The sequence below is a fragment of the Palaemon carinicauda genome, chromosome 13, assembly GCF_036898095.1.
Source record: "Palaemon carinicauda isolate YSFRI2023 chromosome 13, ASM3689809v2, whole genome shotgun sequence".
Lineage (NCBI taxonomy): Eukaryota > Metazoa > Arthropoda > Malacostraca > Decapoda > Palaemonidae > Palaemon > Palaemon carinicauda.
The window spans coordinates 111,947,917-111,969,665 of NC_090737.1; the positions used below are offsets into that span (position 1 = coordinate 111,947,917).

A 21,749-nucleotide genomic window follows, 5' to 3' on the forward strand; every position below is an offset into this window, starting at 1 on the left:
TATAAACGACGGTAAAACGTGAAATCAGTACTTCTTTCACATGAAAAGTGGAGGGGAAAATAAGAAAAAGGAAATAAGAAGAAGAAGAAAAAAAAAGGTGTCCAAGTAGAGGAGCGACTGTCTGGCGCCAGCAGTCCATTGCCAGGGAGTGTGGATAAGCCTATAATTTGGTCTCGCGACACACCTTAATATTATCGCAAGTTATTAAATATAACAATTTGTGAATACTATTTGTAATCCCACTAATATTCCCCAGTACGATGACGTATTTAATACATCATTCAAGGGGACGCGAAGACTATCTTTAGAAATATATATGGACAGAAATCTATACTATATCAAAACGCATGTGGCTTTAGGCAACTCCACGGGGCAGTTGCCAGAGGCTAGATGATTTTTTTTTTTATTTGTCTTGACCGATCACGCTATCATTATCGATCGTTCGTTTTATATTGGTTTAACTTATGCAACACACGGGCTCTTTTCGATAACTTTATCTAAGAACGGGTGACACACACGGCCTCACTTTTTAATTTTTTATTATGTGTTATTTTAATCATTATTACTGCCAATTTGGTTGTGTTGCTTGCTTTACTTTTGCTCGAGAAGAACAAACATTCATGTGAAAAAGATATAATAGTCTATAAGTATGAAAACAACTAATATTGAAATCACACACACACACACACACACACACACACACATATATATATATATATATATATATATATATATATATATATATATATATATATATATATTTATATATATATGAGGATTTTTCATATTTAAACGGATTTTTTCTTATATGCAATATGCTACGAATACCTCGTATCGACCAATTCACACTGCTTCCTGATCAGAGACCCAAGGGGGAATTAACTTTTTGTTAATAGCTTCTAGTCGGCCAAGGAAACGAACCCGAACCAAGGAAACTGAGGTTTCAGTGACTTACGACGGAAGCTATTACCATAAAGGTAATTCACTCTTGAGTGTCTGATCCCGAGACGGTGTGAATTCCATATATATATATATATATATACATATATATATATATATATATATATATATATATATATATATATATATATTTATATATATATATGTATATATATATATATATATATATATATATATATATATATATATATATATATATATACACGTATATATATATATATATATATATATATATATATATATATATATATATATATATATATATATACATATATTTATATATATATATATATATATAAAATAAATAAATAATATATATATATATATATATATATATATATATATATATATATATTTGCACTTGAAAAAATGATAATAAGAGGAAAAAGAGTCAATAGTGCATATATAATTTTGGCACAATTTATACGCAAATATTGTATTAATCATGGTGAACATCATTAAATAAGGGTATATATTGTTTTTCCGTATATTCATCCAAATAGTAATTATAAGTTTTATGAGAGAGAGAGAGAGAGAGAGAGAGAGAGAGAGAGAGAGAGAGAGAGAGAGAGAGGTTACCTCTTTTATATGGCAATAGTATGTTTTGTGCGAAACACTGTTAGAAAGCATCATAATATGGCTTCTCCAATACATAATGAAGCTGTTACAAACACAAATTTTAGTAAAATGTAAGAAAGTAATGACTTCGCTGGAATACTTCGAGTTTTTGAAAAATATATAAATTTTCTTACGGATATGTCTATGAGAAGGATCTTGAGGATTGAAAATTCATTAGTATTTTTATGAAGAAAAAATTTTCCAGATATAAAGCTAATTACAGAATATAAGGATGGGCAAAGTATATGGTTATAATGGCAATCAATATCCAACCAATATAGTAATCATTTTCAGTTATGCATTTCAAAGATTTTTAAGTATTGAGGATAGCTTTTCGGATATGAAGCCATAATTTTGTCGACGTTGACCAAATTTGATTAAAAAATCAAGTATTTTCTCAGTCGTAGTAACAGCGCTAAGAGTTCTTGAGGAGTAACCAATCAACTCCCCACAACTATGCAGCTGTGTCACACTTTGCATTTTAAGAAGCTGATGGACTTTTCATTGAAATGGGACTTGACAGCTTTAAACCTGGGGTGAGATCTCACACTCTTTTATTTGCATTACTTTTCCAAGAATTCAATTTGCAATTATATATTGATTTTTATTTATGATTATATCCATTATGATTTCTTGAATTTTGTTCAAACTTAATATAATCTGCCCTGCGGGCATCATCCTATATTTTTCAAATATAATTATTTTCACTTACTTATCTATATCAAGAAAAAAAACCTGCGTAATAAAATATTCAATCCACTAAGTTTCTTTTTAGTGAAAATGCATTTCTACCTATTTAGGTAATCATCAAACATTTTGTACGTTCGTTTATTAAAGTATCATCAGCTAATAATCTTTATATGATTTTAATAAAAGTAGAAACAATGTTCAATAATCTGGAGTCTTTAATGAAAATAATATCACGGGGTTAATATCTACCATATAAGGCAAATAAAATTCTGGCCACCCGAAAAGGAACAGTGCCCATTGTTTTGATTTATTTTAATACAAGTTGAAAACTGATCATATAATTATATTCCGCAACCTTCATTTCCAAATTACTCAAAATAAATCTTTACCATCTAAAGGAGTAACAATAAGTACAGTAGAAAAGCTTTTCAATCAAATGAAAGGCAAGTTTCTTCCAAATAGATACTGGAAAAATCATGTGATTTTTTTACATATAGATAAGTAAGTAAAAATAATTATATTTGAAAAAGATAGGATGATGCCCGCATGACAGATTATTTTAAGTTTGAATAAAATTCAAGAAATTATATTGAATATAATTATAAATAAAAATCAATATATAATTGCAAATTGAGTTCTTTGAAATATACGTATATCTTAATCACCATAAACTTTGGAATAGCTGAATAAATCTAAAAACAGAAAAATGACTCCTATGCAATTAATGCTTATAAAGAGCAAATCAAACTACGACAAAATAAATATATGAACCAAAGTGAGGCGATGAAGGACGACATGAATTCAAAATAAAAGTAGGAACAAATTCTTATATAGAACATCGCCTAGCTTATACCTACTCTAATCTTCTTATATAAACTCTAATATCAAAAGATGTCCTTCTAACCATTGGCTAATCTTTTATTATGAATATGACTTTATTGCTTCAATGCAAATGTAGGGTTTTCAATTAAAATTTCAGCAACCTTACAAGAAAGATAGAGGATTCGATATGTCATTTATGGAATCATCTGTTTTAGAAAAATTTAATGAACATTTTTTTTTTCACTCTCTGCGTCTCCTATTGTTCGATATAACCATCCTTCAACCTTCATAGTTTTTCCAGTTTCTTATTTATATCAAGCCCTTGTTCTTTTAGTTGCCAGATTTAGAGTTCTTTATATGGATTAGCTTGTATACACTAGAATGAAAGGCGCTTTTCCACCATTGCTCATGTATAATAAAATTAAACCACAAACTATGTGATATATACATAATAAGTAATAATATTCATAATCAAAAGTCTGTATAATGTATATTGATCGTCAAAGCTAATCATCCAGCCTTCTTAGATATTCTTTAACTTATAATCCTTTACGAGACTTCAAACCCTGTTTCCATCTTTGATTGTCCAATCTGTATCTGACCTATTATTTCTACGACAGCTCCTCCTCTGTATATTTTATCCAAGCAAAGCTGAATTGACACTTTAATAATCCCAAAAGATACGACTCAAGGCATACCTTATACATGTTCTGGATGTCACTTGAATATTTGTCTGAATTCTTAGCATTAATTTAGCTCTCAAACAACTTCCTGTTGTAAGAAGAATAGATTTTTCCAAGAGAAGAAAGAGACTGTTACCACGGATATATAAGATGTATCCTGTAGCTCAATGAGGTAAAACTTTAAAATAATAGGCTTGGAAACGAAGCTTTTCTACCGGGAAGAATGTTTACTTATGGCCACGAGGAGTTTGAGGTAAAAAAGTGCTTTTATGTTTGAAGCTAAATAGTATGCATGAAAAATATAACCTCTTTACCAAACCTTTCTTGTAAAACTTTAAGTATTGGCATTCATACTACCGTGTAAGATATCTTTTATTAAAGAAATAATGGGAATTGTGTCTTGAGTAATATACCATACAAAGATGTTAAGCTCCTAGTAGTGCTGGGGTAATATTATCCAGCCTGGACTAGCGAGTACTGCATTCTGTTACATAGTGTTCGATGATAAAAGTATTTTGGGTTCAAATACATATAACTCAAGTTATTTAGTAGTTTGAACATAATGAAAACTAGTAGATAATCCCATATGTTACGTTCCTTTAACAACCAGGAAGTATCATATCACATAAAACAGCATTTAAAATTTGATACAATTTGCAGTTAGAATTTTTAGGTATCATGCACATTTACAAACTTGGTGTGAAGGAACGTGGACCGTTCACATAAACACATACCATGATATACTTTACAATAACATGTGAGGTTTACCCTCAAAAGGGTTGGTGGCAAGAACAGATAGCCGTATGTTTCCAATTAAGTCTTTTGGAATCAAGCAGCTTCCCAATTAAAGTCCTTTTCCAACTTCCAAAGTTGTCTAACCATTATATTTTGTCTCACATTTTAAGAACGCTATGGCATGGCCTGTACAGACATCATATGTTGCCAATTCTAATTCTTGGCAATTATATCAGCATCAAGTAGTCTATTGATAAAGGAATCATTTCTTGAAATATAGCACTTTGTTTTCAGCCGATATTTTGAATATAGCTCATTTCATCTACAACAACAACAAAAAAAAAACAAATTTAGCAATTTCTGTCCACTGCATAAAAAAGGCCAAAGAATTGGCCTTATTCATGACTGGGGTTTGCCCATTTCATCAACATGCTGACCATTGCATATTGGTGATGGTTGGGGAGATTAGTCTGATCAATCACAGCAAACCAACCTAGTATTGGTAACCAAAACTAGTGCAGCTTTGCTAATCATGATGATACACAAACACTTTAACCACATCGAGGTATCCCCATTCAGAAAAGTAATTTCATCAATTATTAGTTAAAACAAAGTTTAATTTTTTTGCCAGGCACTGCCAGACCTGATTGCTTGGGTCCTATCCATTTTACAGAAATTTAAAAGGTCTCCAGGTTAATGCCATTAAAGATCAGACGCTCTTGATCACCTGCTGTGATATATAAGCAAGACTAAATAAAATTAGGAAGGAAAATAAAGAAACAGGTAAACGGGTGTTCTTAAATAGCAAACCTTTTCCATTGACTGCCAAAATCTTAAGCAAATCTTCCCAAGAAAGATTATCTCTGCAGGGAATACCCAAATGGCCTTACTCACCCGTATATCGGGCAACTTGTCCCACCATAGCAATCTTACTAAGTTTGACAGAGTAAATGTATTAACCAATTGTTTATGTTACAAAGACAAAGTGGGCTTTTAATGTAATACCATTAATCACGTATCTGACCAAGAATAAAACTTAGAACATTGGGTCTGGTATCTGGGAATGATACTCATCCAACATACCACAAATGCATGTTCCTTCCGTATAGATTATACATTAATCTATTTCTGTAATTGATAATATATCCCTGTCCATGATAGATATTTTGAACATCAACTATGTAACTACACATCTTACCATTTTTTTTTTTTTCAGAACAAAAAGCTAATGTAAATACCAAAAATATTTCAACCCTGAGCGAAAACATTCAAAAGAATATTCTATCTAATGATAAAAAAAACTATAGTAAAAAAATATATCTTATCAAAAATGAATGAAACTACACTCTTCAGTAATATGAAACATTATAAAATGCCTTGTAATTGAAATGGGCAATTAGAATCAAGAAACTTGTGTAATACCTGAAAGATGCAGACTTGAACTGTAAGTAAGGCAATGGCATCACGTACATCATTCAGCTCCCATAAAAAGTAATTGATCTCATGAAGACTTTTACTCATTTTATTGTAGTATAGGGGCAAAAAGAGCCTTACTAAAACGACAATATTGAGAATTTTCATTTGGAAATGCAATAGAATAGAGATTTTTCGTAATGATAATAAGCTATGTTGCAGCAGAAAGATAGAGACGTATGAATATGTCTGCACACGTAAAAGTAAAGAGTATTAAACTGTACTTTTATAATGAAGCTAACTATATGTGACCTAATTTATAGGATCCCTGTGGGAATCCGACCTTGTACTATAATGGCTGAGATAAGTGGTATCTGAAGCAGGAGAGAAAGATCTCTCAGTCACGGGAGATCGAAATTGAGATGCAGCCTCATAATACATAGTGTCAGTATATGGCCTCTCGGGTTGGTGAAACTGGGGCTGATACTCTGAAGTGGGAACTCTTCTTTGTTCAGAGTCATACAAAATATAATTATTCCTTACAGGAGGAATGCCATAGCGCATACCTATAGGAGAAGGACTCTGTCTCCTCCCGTAATCTCTAGGTGAAGTTCCATATGCTTGAGATACATACAATCTTTGATCTTGAAATGTGTTGTTTGTTCGAGATGGTATTTCAGCCCTTATTGCAAATCTTCCCTCGTTGTCTTCGTAGGTGTCTATGGTCCGTATTCTATGACCACCCGAATTGTCTCTGTACATGAAACGATGCCTCCTCGCTTTATTCATATGACCCACGTATTTAAAGATGCAAACCGAGATGACCACGAAAAAAGCTGTAAATGATATAATTGATGATAATTCGTTTTAGTATGGAAAGTTATTGCAAGCGAAATTTGATAAATGATTTTACAGAGGATGGCAACCACTTTTCCGAAATTTTAGAAAAATGGTGTAAGCGTTATAAAATCAGCTAAATTATTACTTTGTGAAAGGCTAAGTAAAAAGGTTGCAGGACGATGTAATCAATAGTAGTATTTTGTAAATGAGAACTTTTGGGAGGATACAATATAGAAAATCTTTTATATTTTAAAATAGAATTATGTTTTATATAATACATGTGTAGAAATATATTTTCTTCATAAACAAGAATATTATTTATTAGAATGGAATTGATATCCAAGTTAATTGCTGATATAAATGTATCATTAACTACAACAAACATAAGAAGAAGAAAAAGGAATCTCTAAACCAACATTGACATTAGGCATGAACATTAAGTATTTCTAATCATCTCTGGCTATCCATGATTTAAGCTTCTACATAAATTGATGTATTTCCGATATTGGATCAAAATTATTATAACTTTTGTTCCCCCTCGCCAGTACTGTAAATTTCGAAGTGTATTTCAAATATAATGACTTTAACTCTTAATAAACAAAGCATATGAAAAAGAGGTCACTCACCCTCGTGTGACAGTACACTGTTGGGTTGAATACAAAAATTTATTATGCCTGTAAAATAAATAAAACCGGGTATCCTGATTTTAATTTTCATGAGAAGAGGAGCTTTATTAGTGAAAAGGATGTGTCCTATGACCGCTCTTCTAAGAGGACACTCGAAAATCAAGCCATTACCCTCCAGTCTTGGATAGTACCGTAACCTCTGTACCATGGTGTTTTTTTTTTTTTTTTTTTTTTTTTGAAGTGTTTACAGTTTATATATGAAAGATTTATTTTGATATTATTTTCCAAAATATTTAATTTTAATTGTTTATTGCTTCTCTTTGTTGTTTGTTTATTTCTTTGTTTCCTTTCCCTGCGGGGTTATTTTTCCTGCTTGAGCCATTGGGCTTATAGTATCCTGCTTTCCCCACTATTTAAAGCTTACCAAATAACGATTATGATAATAATAATAATAATAATAATAATAATAATAATAATAATAATAATAACACAAGTCAAATTAAATCGAAATAGGTATTGATTTATTAAAAGGAAAGGATTCCTTCAAAATGATTGTAGTGTGTGATGGTGTGTGAGGGAAAGGGGGTTTGTGCTCTCAAGACGAGGCCCATGGATGGTACGCAACAAAGAGTTAAATAAATGAACAGCGAAGGATGGAAAAGTCTAAGTTGATTTGGAGGATGTGGATAAGGAAGATGGGTGTCTGCAAGCTGGTGTGAGAGGAGAAGGGGTAAGGCACAGCCTTGGCGACATTATGAATAAGACGATCAACGACAAATGTAAGGTAATTGGGATAATATTAGTTGTAAAATCAGTAATATGAACATAAGCACTAGCAAAGAGAATTTAGGATAATTCGGAGGTGGATAAGACAGTGACAGGAAATGAGGGAAGGGATGAGAGAGCCGGAATGTGATCTATTGAGACATGTCACCAATGAAAAAATCTGATTAAAACCATGTGCCCTTCCATTTCGGCCATTTTTCGCTGTGTTGAGTATACTTATGGGTGAAAACGGTGTTTGCTAGGAAGCACAAATGTTCATGCAAGAAAGAGGGGAATAGGTTTGACTTGGTACTACCGAGACCTATGGGCTGGTGTGTAAAATGGATATTGCTGAAGTTTATTTACTCCACCACTGTCCAGTTTTTCTGTGTTTTTGCATGCATATGTCAGCAGTTGGTGGAAAGAAAATATATATTACAGATGGGACAGGAAAGTTCTTAGCCAGATTAACTCATCCGTCAAATTTATCAAAACAATGGGACTGCAACTTATATTATATAAGTAAAACCTTGTATTCAAAATTGCTGTTTATGGGCCCTCCAAAAATCATAGCAGTTTTGTTTACCATAAAATATTAGTCAATAAATATATAAAATAATATCATACCTACCCCCAATTGCCAGTAACCATATAGCAGCAGTGGTCATCGGCTCATAGAAACTACCATGTTCAGTTCCTGTTCTTCGTAATGACAGCATGATCGATCCATAGACAGTTCCCAGGAATATACATATAGTTGCCAGAATTATTGTTATGATTACACAGCAGCAGCAGATGGCCGTATCGTCCTCCTGCAATAGAAATACGTCAGTCGTATGGAATTATATACACATATATGGTCAGAAACCACATTATATAAAAATATGCAGTTAGAATGAATTATATTAGAAATAAAATAGTCCTCTCTCTCTCTCTCTCTCTCTCTCTCTCTCTCTCTCTCTCTCTCTCTCTCTCTCTCTCTCTCTCTCTCTCTCTCTCTCTGTATATATATATATATATATATATATATATATATATATATATATATATATATATATATATATATGTATATATATATATGGATAAATATCAACACAACATCGTGTTCAAATAGAAATAAATTTCTACCTCATACTTGGGATCGAACGCTATATATATATATATATATATATATATATATATATATATATATATATATATATATATATCTATATATATATATATATATATAAATATATATATATATATATATATATATATATATATATATATATATATTATATATATATATATATATATATATATATATATATATATATATATATGTATATATATATATATACATATATATATATATATATATATATATATATATATATATATATATAGATATATATATATATATATATATATATATATATATATATATATATATATGTACAGTAGAAGTGTTACATTACCTCTTTCGTGGATTCTCTTTTCGTAGGAACTACAACTACCCTCTGGCCTTGTGGTCCCTGCATATATGTGACTGCAAGATGAAAACGAAGAAAGGATTATGAAATCTTTAGATATCGTACAAGATTCCTGGAAGAAAGAAATAATGAGATTCTTTAGTGAAGAAATGTAACCTTCCATGATATATTCAGGATACACAACTGGTATATATTGTGTGTAATTTATACTGTAATACCATGAGCGCTACATGTATTGATAGTAATATTGCATGTTTCGCTTTTGATTATAAGTGTTATAGCGTATGTTATGAGGTATTGAATCCAATATAAGTTACCTCAATGATAAAATATTTTCTGCATTTCGGACTGCATAGGAGATTCGAATCTTTTTTAGTGTTGCTAATGTTATATTTTTGTATTGTGTATATTTCATGTTTACACGATGTCAGTTAGAGAAGAAGCTCCACAGAGCTTGTTAACAGCATTCAAAGTAACGTAGTTTAGAATATTATAATAATTCTAAAAATTTCGGACATCTGTTTAGTTTCATTGGGTATTCTTAAAAATACACAGAAGAAAACATTACTACTGCATATTGCAAGAAGAGAAGTTCGGGAAGTATCTAATACATTGCAACTTATAAATGACACAAGTGAAGCTTCAATTAAGACTCTTACCACGTATGTGGCTCCTCGGGTCAATAATTATTTGGAAAGGTATCAACTTATAGCACAAGCATATCAGAATGAAAAATTAAAGTTTAGATGCCCTATTAACTAGACTTAAGAATTTAGCTGTCTCACGTGAATTTCTAAAGTTTGAAATTGTTATAATAGATCAAATGATTGTACATTGCACACCACAAAAGCTAAGAAAAAAAATCCTCAAGATAAATATTTAACACAGAAGACCATATTGATTAAGGCAGAGCTTTAGAAAAAGTATATAGGCAAAGAAACATAAAAGGTACTTCAAAAAGTACAATAATAAAATGGTGTATTCTAAAAGTAGGAAGATATACTCTAGATTTTAAGATAGAATCAGAAAAAAGAATTTGTCAGAGACAGGCCATAAGAAACTACCTAACCCCATTGTTCATAACTATCAGAATCATACTTAAAGGCCTACGCAAAACAACAGGAAAACTCCTAAATTTTATACTGTAGATGTGGTAAAACTGGTCATCTTGCATATGGAGCAAAGAAATACCCTGCTATGGGACACACATGTCAAAATTGTAAAAGATGTGGGTTTCCTAAACGTGATGCACAGAAAATAATTCAGGTTATACTAAAGGCCAAAAGAATAATACGAAAATTGTTCATGATAATCAGAAAGAGGTAAAAAACATATTTTGTTTCACATAAATGCTGTAAACAAAGATGTAAACAAACTTATACTGGTAGGAATTACAATAAATGGTAAACGAATTTTAATGCAAGTTGAAACGGCAGCTAATGTATATATATGTATATATATATATATATATATATATATATATATATATATATATATATATATATATATATATATATATATTTATATATATATATATATATATATATATATATATATATGTATATATATATATATATATATATATATATATATATATATATGGTAAAGGACAAAATTTACTTCGTTTACATTAGTTACAGTATCTTGGATTAAATAGGTGAAGTATTGTGATGATTACTGGCGCAAAAGATGAACAGTGTTCATCAGAGTTTAAGGAAGTATTTGAAGACGAAGTAGATACAGTAAAACTTGCTAGGGCAATTTTAGTGTCCAAAACAGTTAGTACCACTATTCATTTCCCTTTTTTGAGGGGTGGTGGGGGGCTCCAGGGCCAGTACCATATCTATTGAAAAATGCAGTTAAGAGTAGAGGTGATAAAGTAAAGCATCATGGGAAAAGGTTACATATTCGGATTGGGCTACGCCGTTAGTTCCCATTAGGACGGAAATGGTCAGGTTAGGGTATGTGAAGAATACAAGACATCCTTTATTTTCAAAGTTAGATCTTAGACAATCGTTTCCACAGTTTCCCATGGATGAAATTTAAAAAGAAAAAAAAAATCACCATAAACAAATCTTTAGGTTTCTATAGACCAAAGAGGTTACCTTATGGAGAGGCTAGCAGTCCAGCTATCTGGCAACAAATTATGGATAAGATTTTTACCGGAATTCAAGGAGTATTCATTTTCAAAAATGATATTTTAGTCTTTAGTAAAGATACATTAGAACATAGAGAAAGATTATGAATGGTTCTGAATAAGTTGAAGAAACGCAATATTAGAGTAAATATCTTTTAACATGATTCAGTGGAATACTTAGGTTTTTTAATTAATGGGAAGCGTATTCACAAGACTAAGGAGGAAATTAAAGCAATACAGTCAATAAAACTACCAGAAAAATTCTAAAAATTTAAAATATTTTTTCGGTTTAATAACATTGTACGGTATTTCATTAAGAATTTTTCTAAAATTGCACATCCATTGTATCAATTGTTGAATAACGGTGTCGAGTGGAATTGGGCATTAGATTGTCAGGAATCTTTAAAAAAATTAAAATAGGGAATAATATGACATACATTTCCAGTAAATTATCAAATGGATTGAACTGCCTAATTAGTATGCGACGCATCAAATATAGGTATGGGTGCAGTGTTATCTCATGAAATGCCAAATGGAACAGGAAAACCAACTGCATTCACTTCTAGAGTATTGAACAAGTAAGAAAGGAATTACTCTCAAATAGAAAAAGAAGGTTTAGCATTATTGCATGGATTTAAGAAATTGCATATGTATCTTTATGATATGAAACTGTTCACACTAGTTACAGTCCATCAACTTTAATGGCAATATTGGGTCGAAAAGGCAGTCTAAATACATTAGTATCTGCATGACTGTAACGTTGGGCAATTACGCCAGCCACATGCCACTATGATATAGAATACCTCCCTACATTGAAGATGGGTTTCGCAGATACTTTATTTAGATTCCCAGTAGACAAAGCTCCAAAAGAGTAAGATGACAGCATTCTCTTGGTGCCTGTGCATGATGTATATATTACAGCAAGGATATTGCTAAATATGCAAAGAAAGGCCCAACACTTGCAAAGATATCAGACTTTAATAACAGGTTTGGATTTATGTGGATAAGACGAAAGCTGTAAACCATGTAACGAATTTCGGTCGAGTTGAGAGTATCACAAGATTGTATCATGAAATGATCAAGAGTAGTTATTCTTAGTTCACTGAGGAATAACATTTTGTATTAAATACATACTGATCATGAAGTCTATTACAACGATTTCTGTTCGGTGGCTAGGTGTAGATAGAGATATTCAATTATTTGTAAGAAATTGTATGGACTGTGTTATGCAACAAAACAATCAGCAGTTTTTTAGAATTAATCCATGGGAATTACCCAGGTATCCATTTTTTTACGTATGGTATTCGAGAAAGAGTGGTAAAAGATAATGGTCCATGGTTTACCTCACAAGAGTTAAAAGAGTTTTTTATGTAAATGGTATTAAGCATTCTTTTTTTAATAACGTATCTTTTTTCCATATATATATATATATATATATATATATATATATATATATATATATATATATATATATATATATATATATATATATATATATATATATATATATATATTGTGAATGTGAACTTACAGAAAAACTTTCCAATTTCCAGGGGATTTAATAAAAAAAAATACCACCCAGCAATTTCTACGAATGTAGTTTCATTAACAAATATTTTAAAAAACACGGGAAAAGAAAACTAAAAACTATACACTAACGCTCAATTTACTTTCTTAATATTAATAACAGGGTGTTAAAGGCGTCAGACTTACTATTTCTGTTTATATCCTCGATCTCGGTCATAGTGGAGAAGTGAAATGTTCGATCGCTTTAGACATAAATTCAAATCTAATTTTTTGAGAGTGTCAAGATATCACCGTTTTAAATAATCAAAATATAATACAATAATTTTCAACACGTAAATAGGTTATCAAGTGTCACCTATTATGCACATCACGAATAGCTGTTTTGTGTTTTGTAGTTGTCTAGCCATTCGCCTCTCATAACATTCAGACGAAAATTATCGACCTTCTGGCATCAGTCGCTCCTGCTGCTGTCAGAAACTAGCAGTTGCTTGGACGCGTTCTGCGCAAGCTGGATTTTCATTTGTACATTCAAACTTTTCACCTGTCTTCACTGATTATTCTAGCCCTATAAGAATGCGTGATCTATGTCCTGTCATTTCTCTGGAAGGGGCTGCAAACATTTCACTCTTAGACCCAGAAGACACTTCCCTACCCATCGTCTGCTGAATGGAAACTGGAAAGTTACGTCATCCTTTGCCGCGGACTTCGGCTCACTCCCTACATACGTAAAGGCATTATTTTAAGGCTTTCGTATCGTATGTAACAGTTTCTTCTAGGATTTTATATTTGTATTTTTATATTTCTATAATAGTCGACTGACGGCAAGAGTTCAGTGTGGGTTTGATATATATATATATATATATATATATATATATATATATATATATATATATATATATATATATATATATATATATATATATATATATATATATATATATATATATATATCTGCGTTTGTTGTATAGAATAAGTTGTGAACCTGTAGGAAATTTATTCCGGGAAACCCTCCCTGCAACAAACATCGAAAATCTTCCTTGGGGAAATGAACATGCCTTCGGAGAAAAGTAGTAGACTAATTAATTTATGGTTAAACTCGGAGAGAATCTTTATGTTAATGAATTTAGTATCAAATGACGTGAAATCTTATGTTTACTAGTATATCCAAAAATCCTCTTACATTGCTCTTGAATATTTTTTTTTTTTTTCTGAAATGCCACTTTTTTTTTTACAATTTTAAGATTAACACTAACAGAAAACCATCAGAATTCTGGATTACCTTTCGATCTTATTCTATAACCTTGCATATAAATTTCGTCTGAAATTTATGTATAGTGATTGTTCGAATTTGTAACCAATACAAGATCTTCATATTTTTTCTGTCTTTTCCTGTTCTCATACTTTCAACTATTTCGGTATTCAAGTTCACACAGTACTAGACTAGGTAAAAATAAAAAGTAGAACTAGACTGATCTTATAGTGGATGGCATTCAAATTCTATATACGGTAGGTAAACTTACATTCAAGAAAATTTTTATTGCAGAATGTGATTTCACTGGTTAATTTATGTTATGGCCATTTTACTTAAATATTTTTTTTTCTATCTTTTGAGGTGAAAGTCAGTTTCGTTCACAGCAGACGTTTTGTAGTTTTCAGTCATGGGAGGAGAAGGCTTCGATCCTGAAAAGTGTGCGATATGCCTCAAGAGCTCTCTTTCATCAAAAACATCTGTTGTTTATAAAAGAGGACTAAATGCTTTGCTGCAGTACTGTAAACTTGATGAATGTCCTGACCTTGAGTATTTTTCTGACAAAATGTAAAGATGCCGGTCTATAAAGATGAAGCGTCCTCCTCAAAAGCTCTTACCAAGAAAATTGGATCAATCATGACACGGTATTCTTGGAAATATTATTGTTTTTTATGTGGACAGCCAACTAAAAAGGATGAAAAACATCCTAAAGTAAGTTATATTTGTCACAAATATTACCAAATAAAGACAATTAGAGCAATTATGTTTATACAAAGTTTGCAACGCGTAATCATTTACTAGCTGATGATGCAGTATACTACAAAGAATTTTTTTCTATATGGTTTCTAACTAGTTATCACCAAATGTTCCACCAAGCAGAAATGCCACAAACAAATGAAAATATGCAAAACTGTTTAGAGGTTATTTGCATTTGGATCGATGGAGAATCCGATGGGAACTGTATACCCTACATGATGAAATCAATTATATGGGTAAAACCTGTGTGAAATAGAAATCAGAGGATAAATTTGAAGGCTTTGGTGTTTTCAGAAATCAATTGGCGTTCCAAATGATTTTCTTTCGAAACATGGAAGAATATATCATCAACGACAAATGGTATGAATCAAGAAGAGATAATAGTGGCTAAGTACTCAATGTATCCTAAAAGCAGCGGCTAAGACTCGAGCTTTTTATCGTTCACATAAAAACTTTCTTTCACAACGAATGGTGCTAGTAGGCTTGAAGTTGCTATGTGATGTTTTAGTGAAAGAAAAACAAAAGTATTTAATCAGATGTTCATTAAAAATATCGGAATGGGTCACTAGAGATAAAAAACGAAGCAGAGGAAGGAAGAGGAGACGATGGTTTGACGAGCTAAGAAAGCTTGCAGTTATAGAATGCCATAGAAAGAACATAAACATAAACACAGGCAAGTAGAAATTCATGTCCTAGTCATTTGTCTTGCAATGAACTAGCAATGACTGATAATGATGATGATGATGATGATGATGATGATGATATATATATATATATATATATATATATATATATATATATATATATATATATATATATATATATATATATAAATATATATATACATATATATATACATATGTAAATATATATATATATATATATATATATATATATATATATATATATATAAATATATATATATATATGTATATATATATATATATATATATATATATATATATATACATATATAAATATATATATATACACACATATATATATATATATATATATATATATATATATATATATATAAATATATATATATATATATATATATATATATATATATATATATGTATATATATACATATATATACATGTATATATATATATATATATATATATATATATATATATATATATATATATATATATATATATGTATATATATACATATATATATATATATATATATATATATATATATATATATATATATATTTATATATATATAAATATATATATATATATATATATATATATATATATATATATATATATATATATATGTATATGTATATATATACATATATATATATATATATATATATATATATATATATATATATATATATATAAATATATATATATATATATATATATATATATATATATACATACATATATATATATATATATATATATATATATATATGTATGTATATATATATATATATATATATATATATATATATATATATATATATATATATATATATTTATATATATATATACATATATATATATATATAAATATATATATATACATACATATATATATATACATATATATATATATATATATATATATATATATATATATATATATATATATATATATATATATATGAATGGATTGTAATCATGGGGACTATGACTGCCCTGCTTAAGCACCGACCTTCTTTTTTCTTGGTGACAAAGAATAGCAGTTAGGTTTTGGTTTGGCACTCACCAAAAGTGTTACAGGTCAGCCTGGGCATTTGGTGTTACTAAACTCCCTCCCAATAGGTTCTTGAATAAAGATCAGGTAGAACAATCAATCATGAACAGGCACAGCCACACCGGTGTTATGGGCCCTTAAATAACGCGACCCATAAGGCAGGCAGTCTAGTTCCTAGGCCCTGAGAGTGTGTATCGAATGAGCAGGTGTTCAATATGTGTGCCGAATCGAGTACAATTTCTCAGAGGGTAATTTATTAGTGGTTTAACATTATCATAATTAAGAGTGGCTCTGTAAATTTAAGAGAATATAGTCTGTGTAAAGCGATACCCTCAGGTATTCTTTTTAGTGTATTAAACCACCTCTTTTCGTGTTTTCCTAAATGAATTTTAACCAAATACAACCCAAATCGGGTCATATTAAATGGTGCCAGGTGTGGGGTCATTATGGATGAACGTCTATGCTAAATGATTTTAGCTGACATTATTAGTGATAAAAGCAAGAAATCATGGTTAACACGAAGAGTTTGATTAAGAGGGCCAGCAATACCTGAGAAGGGAGAGGTGAATCCTGTTACTTTAAGAGGCCAGGGACTCAGTGAACTGAACTCTGAAATGGGCCTGGCAACAGCTATGTACACAGACTTGAGGGAGTTAGGAAACTACAAAACCTCCTTTGCATAGGGCCAGAGGCTGAATGTGAAATAACAGCGTCTTCCTCGTCAGGAATAGACTCGGGACCCCCTATGATAAAACAAGTGTTAGTGCGTGAACTCCCGGTACCAACTACTTCCATTGTCAAATTCAAAGATTCCAGTCATGCTAAGGGATACTTTCTAATTGAAACCTTCTTGGGTCTCGTCAAATAGGCCACTGCAGGATGGTCCGACAGACTTCAGATTACACAGACCCACCAGAAGATAACTGGGGTGGCAGCTAGCAAGTTAGTAGGATGGAGGCATCAGCCAACGGATTAGAAGTCATAAAGGAACGAACTCCTGCAGCGGTTCATCCTCCCTCAAAGTGAGAAGTCGACCCTATGCCAGAAATACCAGCTGATCTTACTGGTAGGAGAATCACTTTCCTATTTAGTCGAACGTATATCTGCAGACTTTGATAATCTCGCTGTGGAAGGATGCATGAACCTAGGGAAGCAAGAACAGTAATGCAAACGGAAATTGATGGAAGTGCTTCCCATGTTAGTTATGGCCGCCGTAAGAGTTCCTGGGCAGATCCTTGAACGCTGCCATTCCCACCGTACAAGAAGCATTTGGAGTATACAGTGAACAACAGACAAGGGGAGATGTGAACAATTTGCGGTAACACATGATTGCAGCGACCCAATCATTGAGGCAGTTCGACACCAAACCAGCTTCGACCACCTCCAAAGGATGGGGTGCCCATAACAGTGTAGCTCAAAGTGGTAGAGGTCCGGAGAGTTGGAACTGTGTGGGGGAAGGGGGAACCTGCAGGCTTGATTCCCCTCTGACGATCATGGTGGTGTTTTGAATGCCATGCCAATGACCATCTGAACTGCTGTCCAAAAAACAGTGTCTGCACAAGATATATGAGCTCAAGGACCCTCCAAAGAAGAACAGCTGTAATAACTGCACGTAGAGTAGAAGGAACCATAACGAAATAATCCAGGTTTAAGTAGACCTGCAGGGAGACTGCATAGAAAATGAAAAGGCCTTGAAGACTCCAAAGAGAGAGAGGAAATGAGAATCACCGGGAAGGTGCTGGTAATGGGTTTTCCGTGAGGAACCCAGTGTGCATGTCCCGTGAATGAGCAAATGGTTGAGGTACGAGTAGCAAGTTCCTTGATTACTTACACATGCGAAGGAATGTGTTCTCCATTGAAGACGATATCCGATCTAGCATTGATCCTCCTTCCTATTTGGTAGAGAAAGCCACCCGTGTAATTCATGTAAGTCCTTACACATACCAAGTAGGTTTAGAAAGGTCCCTAAGTAGGGAAAAAATGTAATTTTTTTTCATTGGGATTAGGTTTATCAAAAAGTGTCATATGTGTAACTCAAAGAGGAACCACAAACATGTGATACCAATGGTCACGACATGGTCGGTAGTGCCTTTTAAGTTTAATAGAGTGCATATGGTCGCCCTTAGTCCATTCTCCCAGAAGACAGGTAGTTAAGTATGTAGGTACTCCCTTACCCCTGGCTACCTGGGAGAGGAAAGTGAGGATGAGACACAAGCAGGTGTGCATGAAAAAGCGGGAACGGGAACAGACATGGGACTAGAGATAAAGAGGTCTTCCCCAAGGCGAATGATTTCATAAAGGTCAAATTAGTTTGTGTGTGTCCCATTCCAAGTGTTTTCTGAAAAGATGATTTGAAATTTGTGTTAATTCTTCTGTTGTAAGCATATATCATGGGTATATCTACCTATTGTATTGATAAGTTACTGTTGCATTCACGTTTGTATTATGATTCATTAAAACTTCATTATTCTGTGTTTATACCAATTTTGATACTATCAATGTTATTATGAAAGGTTTTCAATGTTGTTTTGTTGTGTTATAAATTTCATTTGTCTGTTGAGGATTTAAGTGTTGTGACAGGTAATTGCAGATCATAGGCTGTAGTTGAACATCTTTACTAATCCATAATTTTCTATGTTTTGCAGTAGAAATATTGTTCAGTCATTGAAAAGTTTTCTTTTTTTTATTCTCTTTTTGAATTTGCTCCTTACTGCAGTATCACAGATGTGGGTTAGAAATGTTCCTCCTGTAGTTTTAAATGTGTCAAACTAGTTGTGGGACTGTAATTTATTTTCTTTATTTTCTATTTTAGTATAAATTTTCCTTGTTTTTGTATATGTAATATTGTGTCCGTTGATATGTAATTTGAATGCAGTGTAGCAGCTGTTGGTAAAACATATGATTATTATTCTAATTTCGGGTTCCAAATTATTTGGATGATGTATGTAAACCTGAATTTTGTGTTTGTGAGTGACCAATTGTGGGCGTGAGATTCATATTTGTGTAATTTGCAATTGTAACATGCCAACTAGCCTCATAATCTTAATCATAATTTTTGCATGCACCCGACAAGGATGGAACTCAAAGGGCAATGTAAAGAGAAATAAAAAATTAGTGGAAACGAGTTTTTCTAAATAAGAGGATAAAATAGACTAATTTATAAAATACTGAAAAGATTAAAAAAGTAAACGTGATATTGGAGGAGGGAGTAGTGAACTAATCATAATCATGACGACTAGAGCTATCCTTTTTAAGTGTTAACCGTCATTTTTCTTGGTGACAAAGAATGACAGTTAGGCTGCTGTTTTGCACTCACAAAAAGTAAATTATAGGTCTGCTTGGCCATTTTATTATTATTATTATTATTATTATTATTATTATTATTATTACTAGCCAAGCTACAAACCCTAGTTGGAAAAGCAATATGCTATAAGCCCAAGGGCTCCAACGGGGAAAAATAGCCCAGTGAGGAAAGGAAATAAGGAAATAAATAAATGATGAGAAAAAATTAACAATATATCATTCTAAAAACAGTAACAGCGTCAAAACAGATACGTCCTATTTAAACTATTAACAACGTCAAAAACAGATATATCATATATAAACTATAAAAAGACTCATGTCAGCCTGGTCAACATAAAAACATTTGATCCAACTTTGAACTTTTGAAGTTCTACTGATTCAACTACCCGATTAGGAAGATCGGTCCACAACTTGGTAACAGCTGGAATAAAACTTCTAGAATACTGTGTAGTATTGAGCCTCATGATGGAGAAGGCCTGGCTATAAGAATTAACTGCCTGCCTAGTATTACGAATAGAATGGTTATTGAAGAAAGATAAGGTAGAACAACCAATCAGGATCAGGCACGACCACACTGGTGTTTTGGGAACTTAAATAACGGGACTCATAGAGCCCACAGTCTTATTTGCCAGTGTATTGATTTATTGATTTGAGGTTTTCTAGCATCCTGACACCTAAGGTCATTGACGCCGAATCGAGTACCATTTTTCAGAGGGCATTTTCTTAGTAACGAAACGTAATCATAATTAAAGGCGCCCTTGTGAACTTAAGATTATATAGTCTTTATAAAATGATCCCCTCAGAAATTACTTGTACATGATAAACCACTATGTATGGCATTTATATACTCTGAAAAAGCATTTGATTCTGTCAAAACTTCAGGAGTAATGAAGACACATCAAAGTCAAAGAATTGATGTATTGTATGGTATATCTATTAAGAATATCTATATTGGAAGTATAGCAATTCTAAAGCTACCTAAAGATAAGGAGAACATTCCAATGGAGAAAGGAATTAGACAGGGAGACCTCATCTCTTCTTAATTATTATGAGAGTATCTAGAAGTTTTAAGGCTTTTGATGGGGAAAAAGTAGTAATTAATATTATTGGGTACTACCTTAAAAAGTTAAGATTTGAAGATGACCTGAGAGGGATTGCAAAAGATGAAAAAATATTTAAAGAGAGAAAGCAGAAATGTGGGACTGAAAAGGAATTCTAGTAAAACTGAAACAGTGGTCACTAAAAATGTAGAGACATCAAATAAGTGTTATAAACGAACCTCTAAAGATTTTTTATTTTTGTTTATTATTAAATAGCATCAGGCATCATAATAGTCATGGTCATTGATACCAGGATTAATAATGAATATGCATACTTAGAACAACCAGTAAATGTTTCCACAGGATATAAGCTGGAATTGAAGG

The 21,749-nt window shown here is 31.6% G+C and overlaps 1 protein-coding gene across 2 annotated transcripts in view; it reads right to left on the bottom strand.

Moving 5' to 3' along the window:
• Window positions 1-4,137: 4,137 nt before the first annotated feature.
• The window catches only part of LOC137652355 (uncharacterized), a 37,487-nt gene continuing 19,875 nt past the window's right edge, over window positions 4,138-21,749 (bottom strand). Inside the window, exons 1-4 of one of the 2 annotated variants that reach the window (XM_068385714.1) lie at window positions 13,478-13,949; window positions 9,613-9,683; window positions 8,784-8,964; window positions 4,138-6,757 (exon numbers count right to left, since the gene is read on the bottom strand). In XM_068385714.1, the coding sequence (XP_068241815.1) occupies window positions 6,234-6,757; window positions 8,784-8,964; window positions 9,613-9,683; window positions 13,478-13,508 (807 nt within the window). In that variant the 5' untranslated portion in view covers window positions 13,509-13,949 and the 3' untranslated portion in view covers window positions 4,138-6,233. Of the gene's footprint in view, window positions 6,758-8,783; window positions 8,965-9,612; window positions 9,684-13,477; window positions 13,950-21,749 lie in introns of those variants that run through there. The other variant, XM_068385715.1, reaches the window with a different exon arrangement.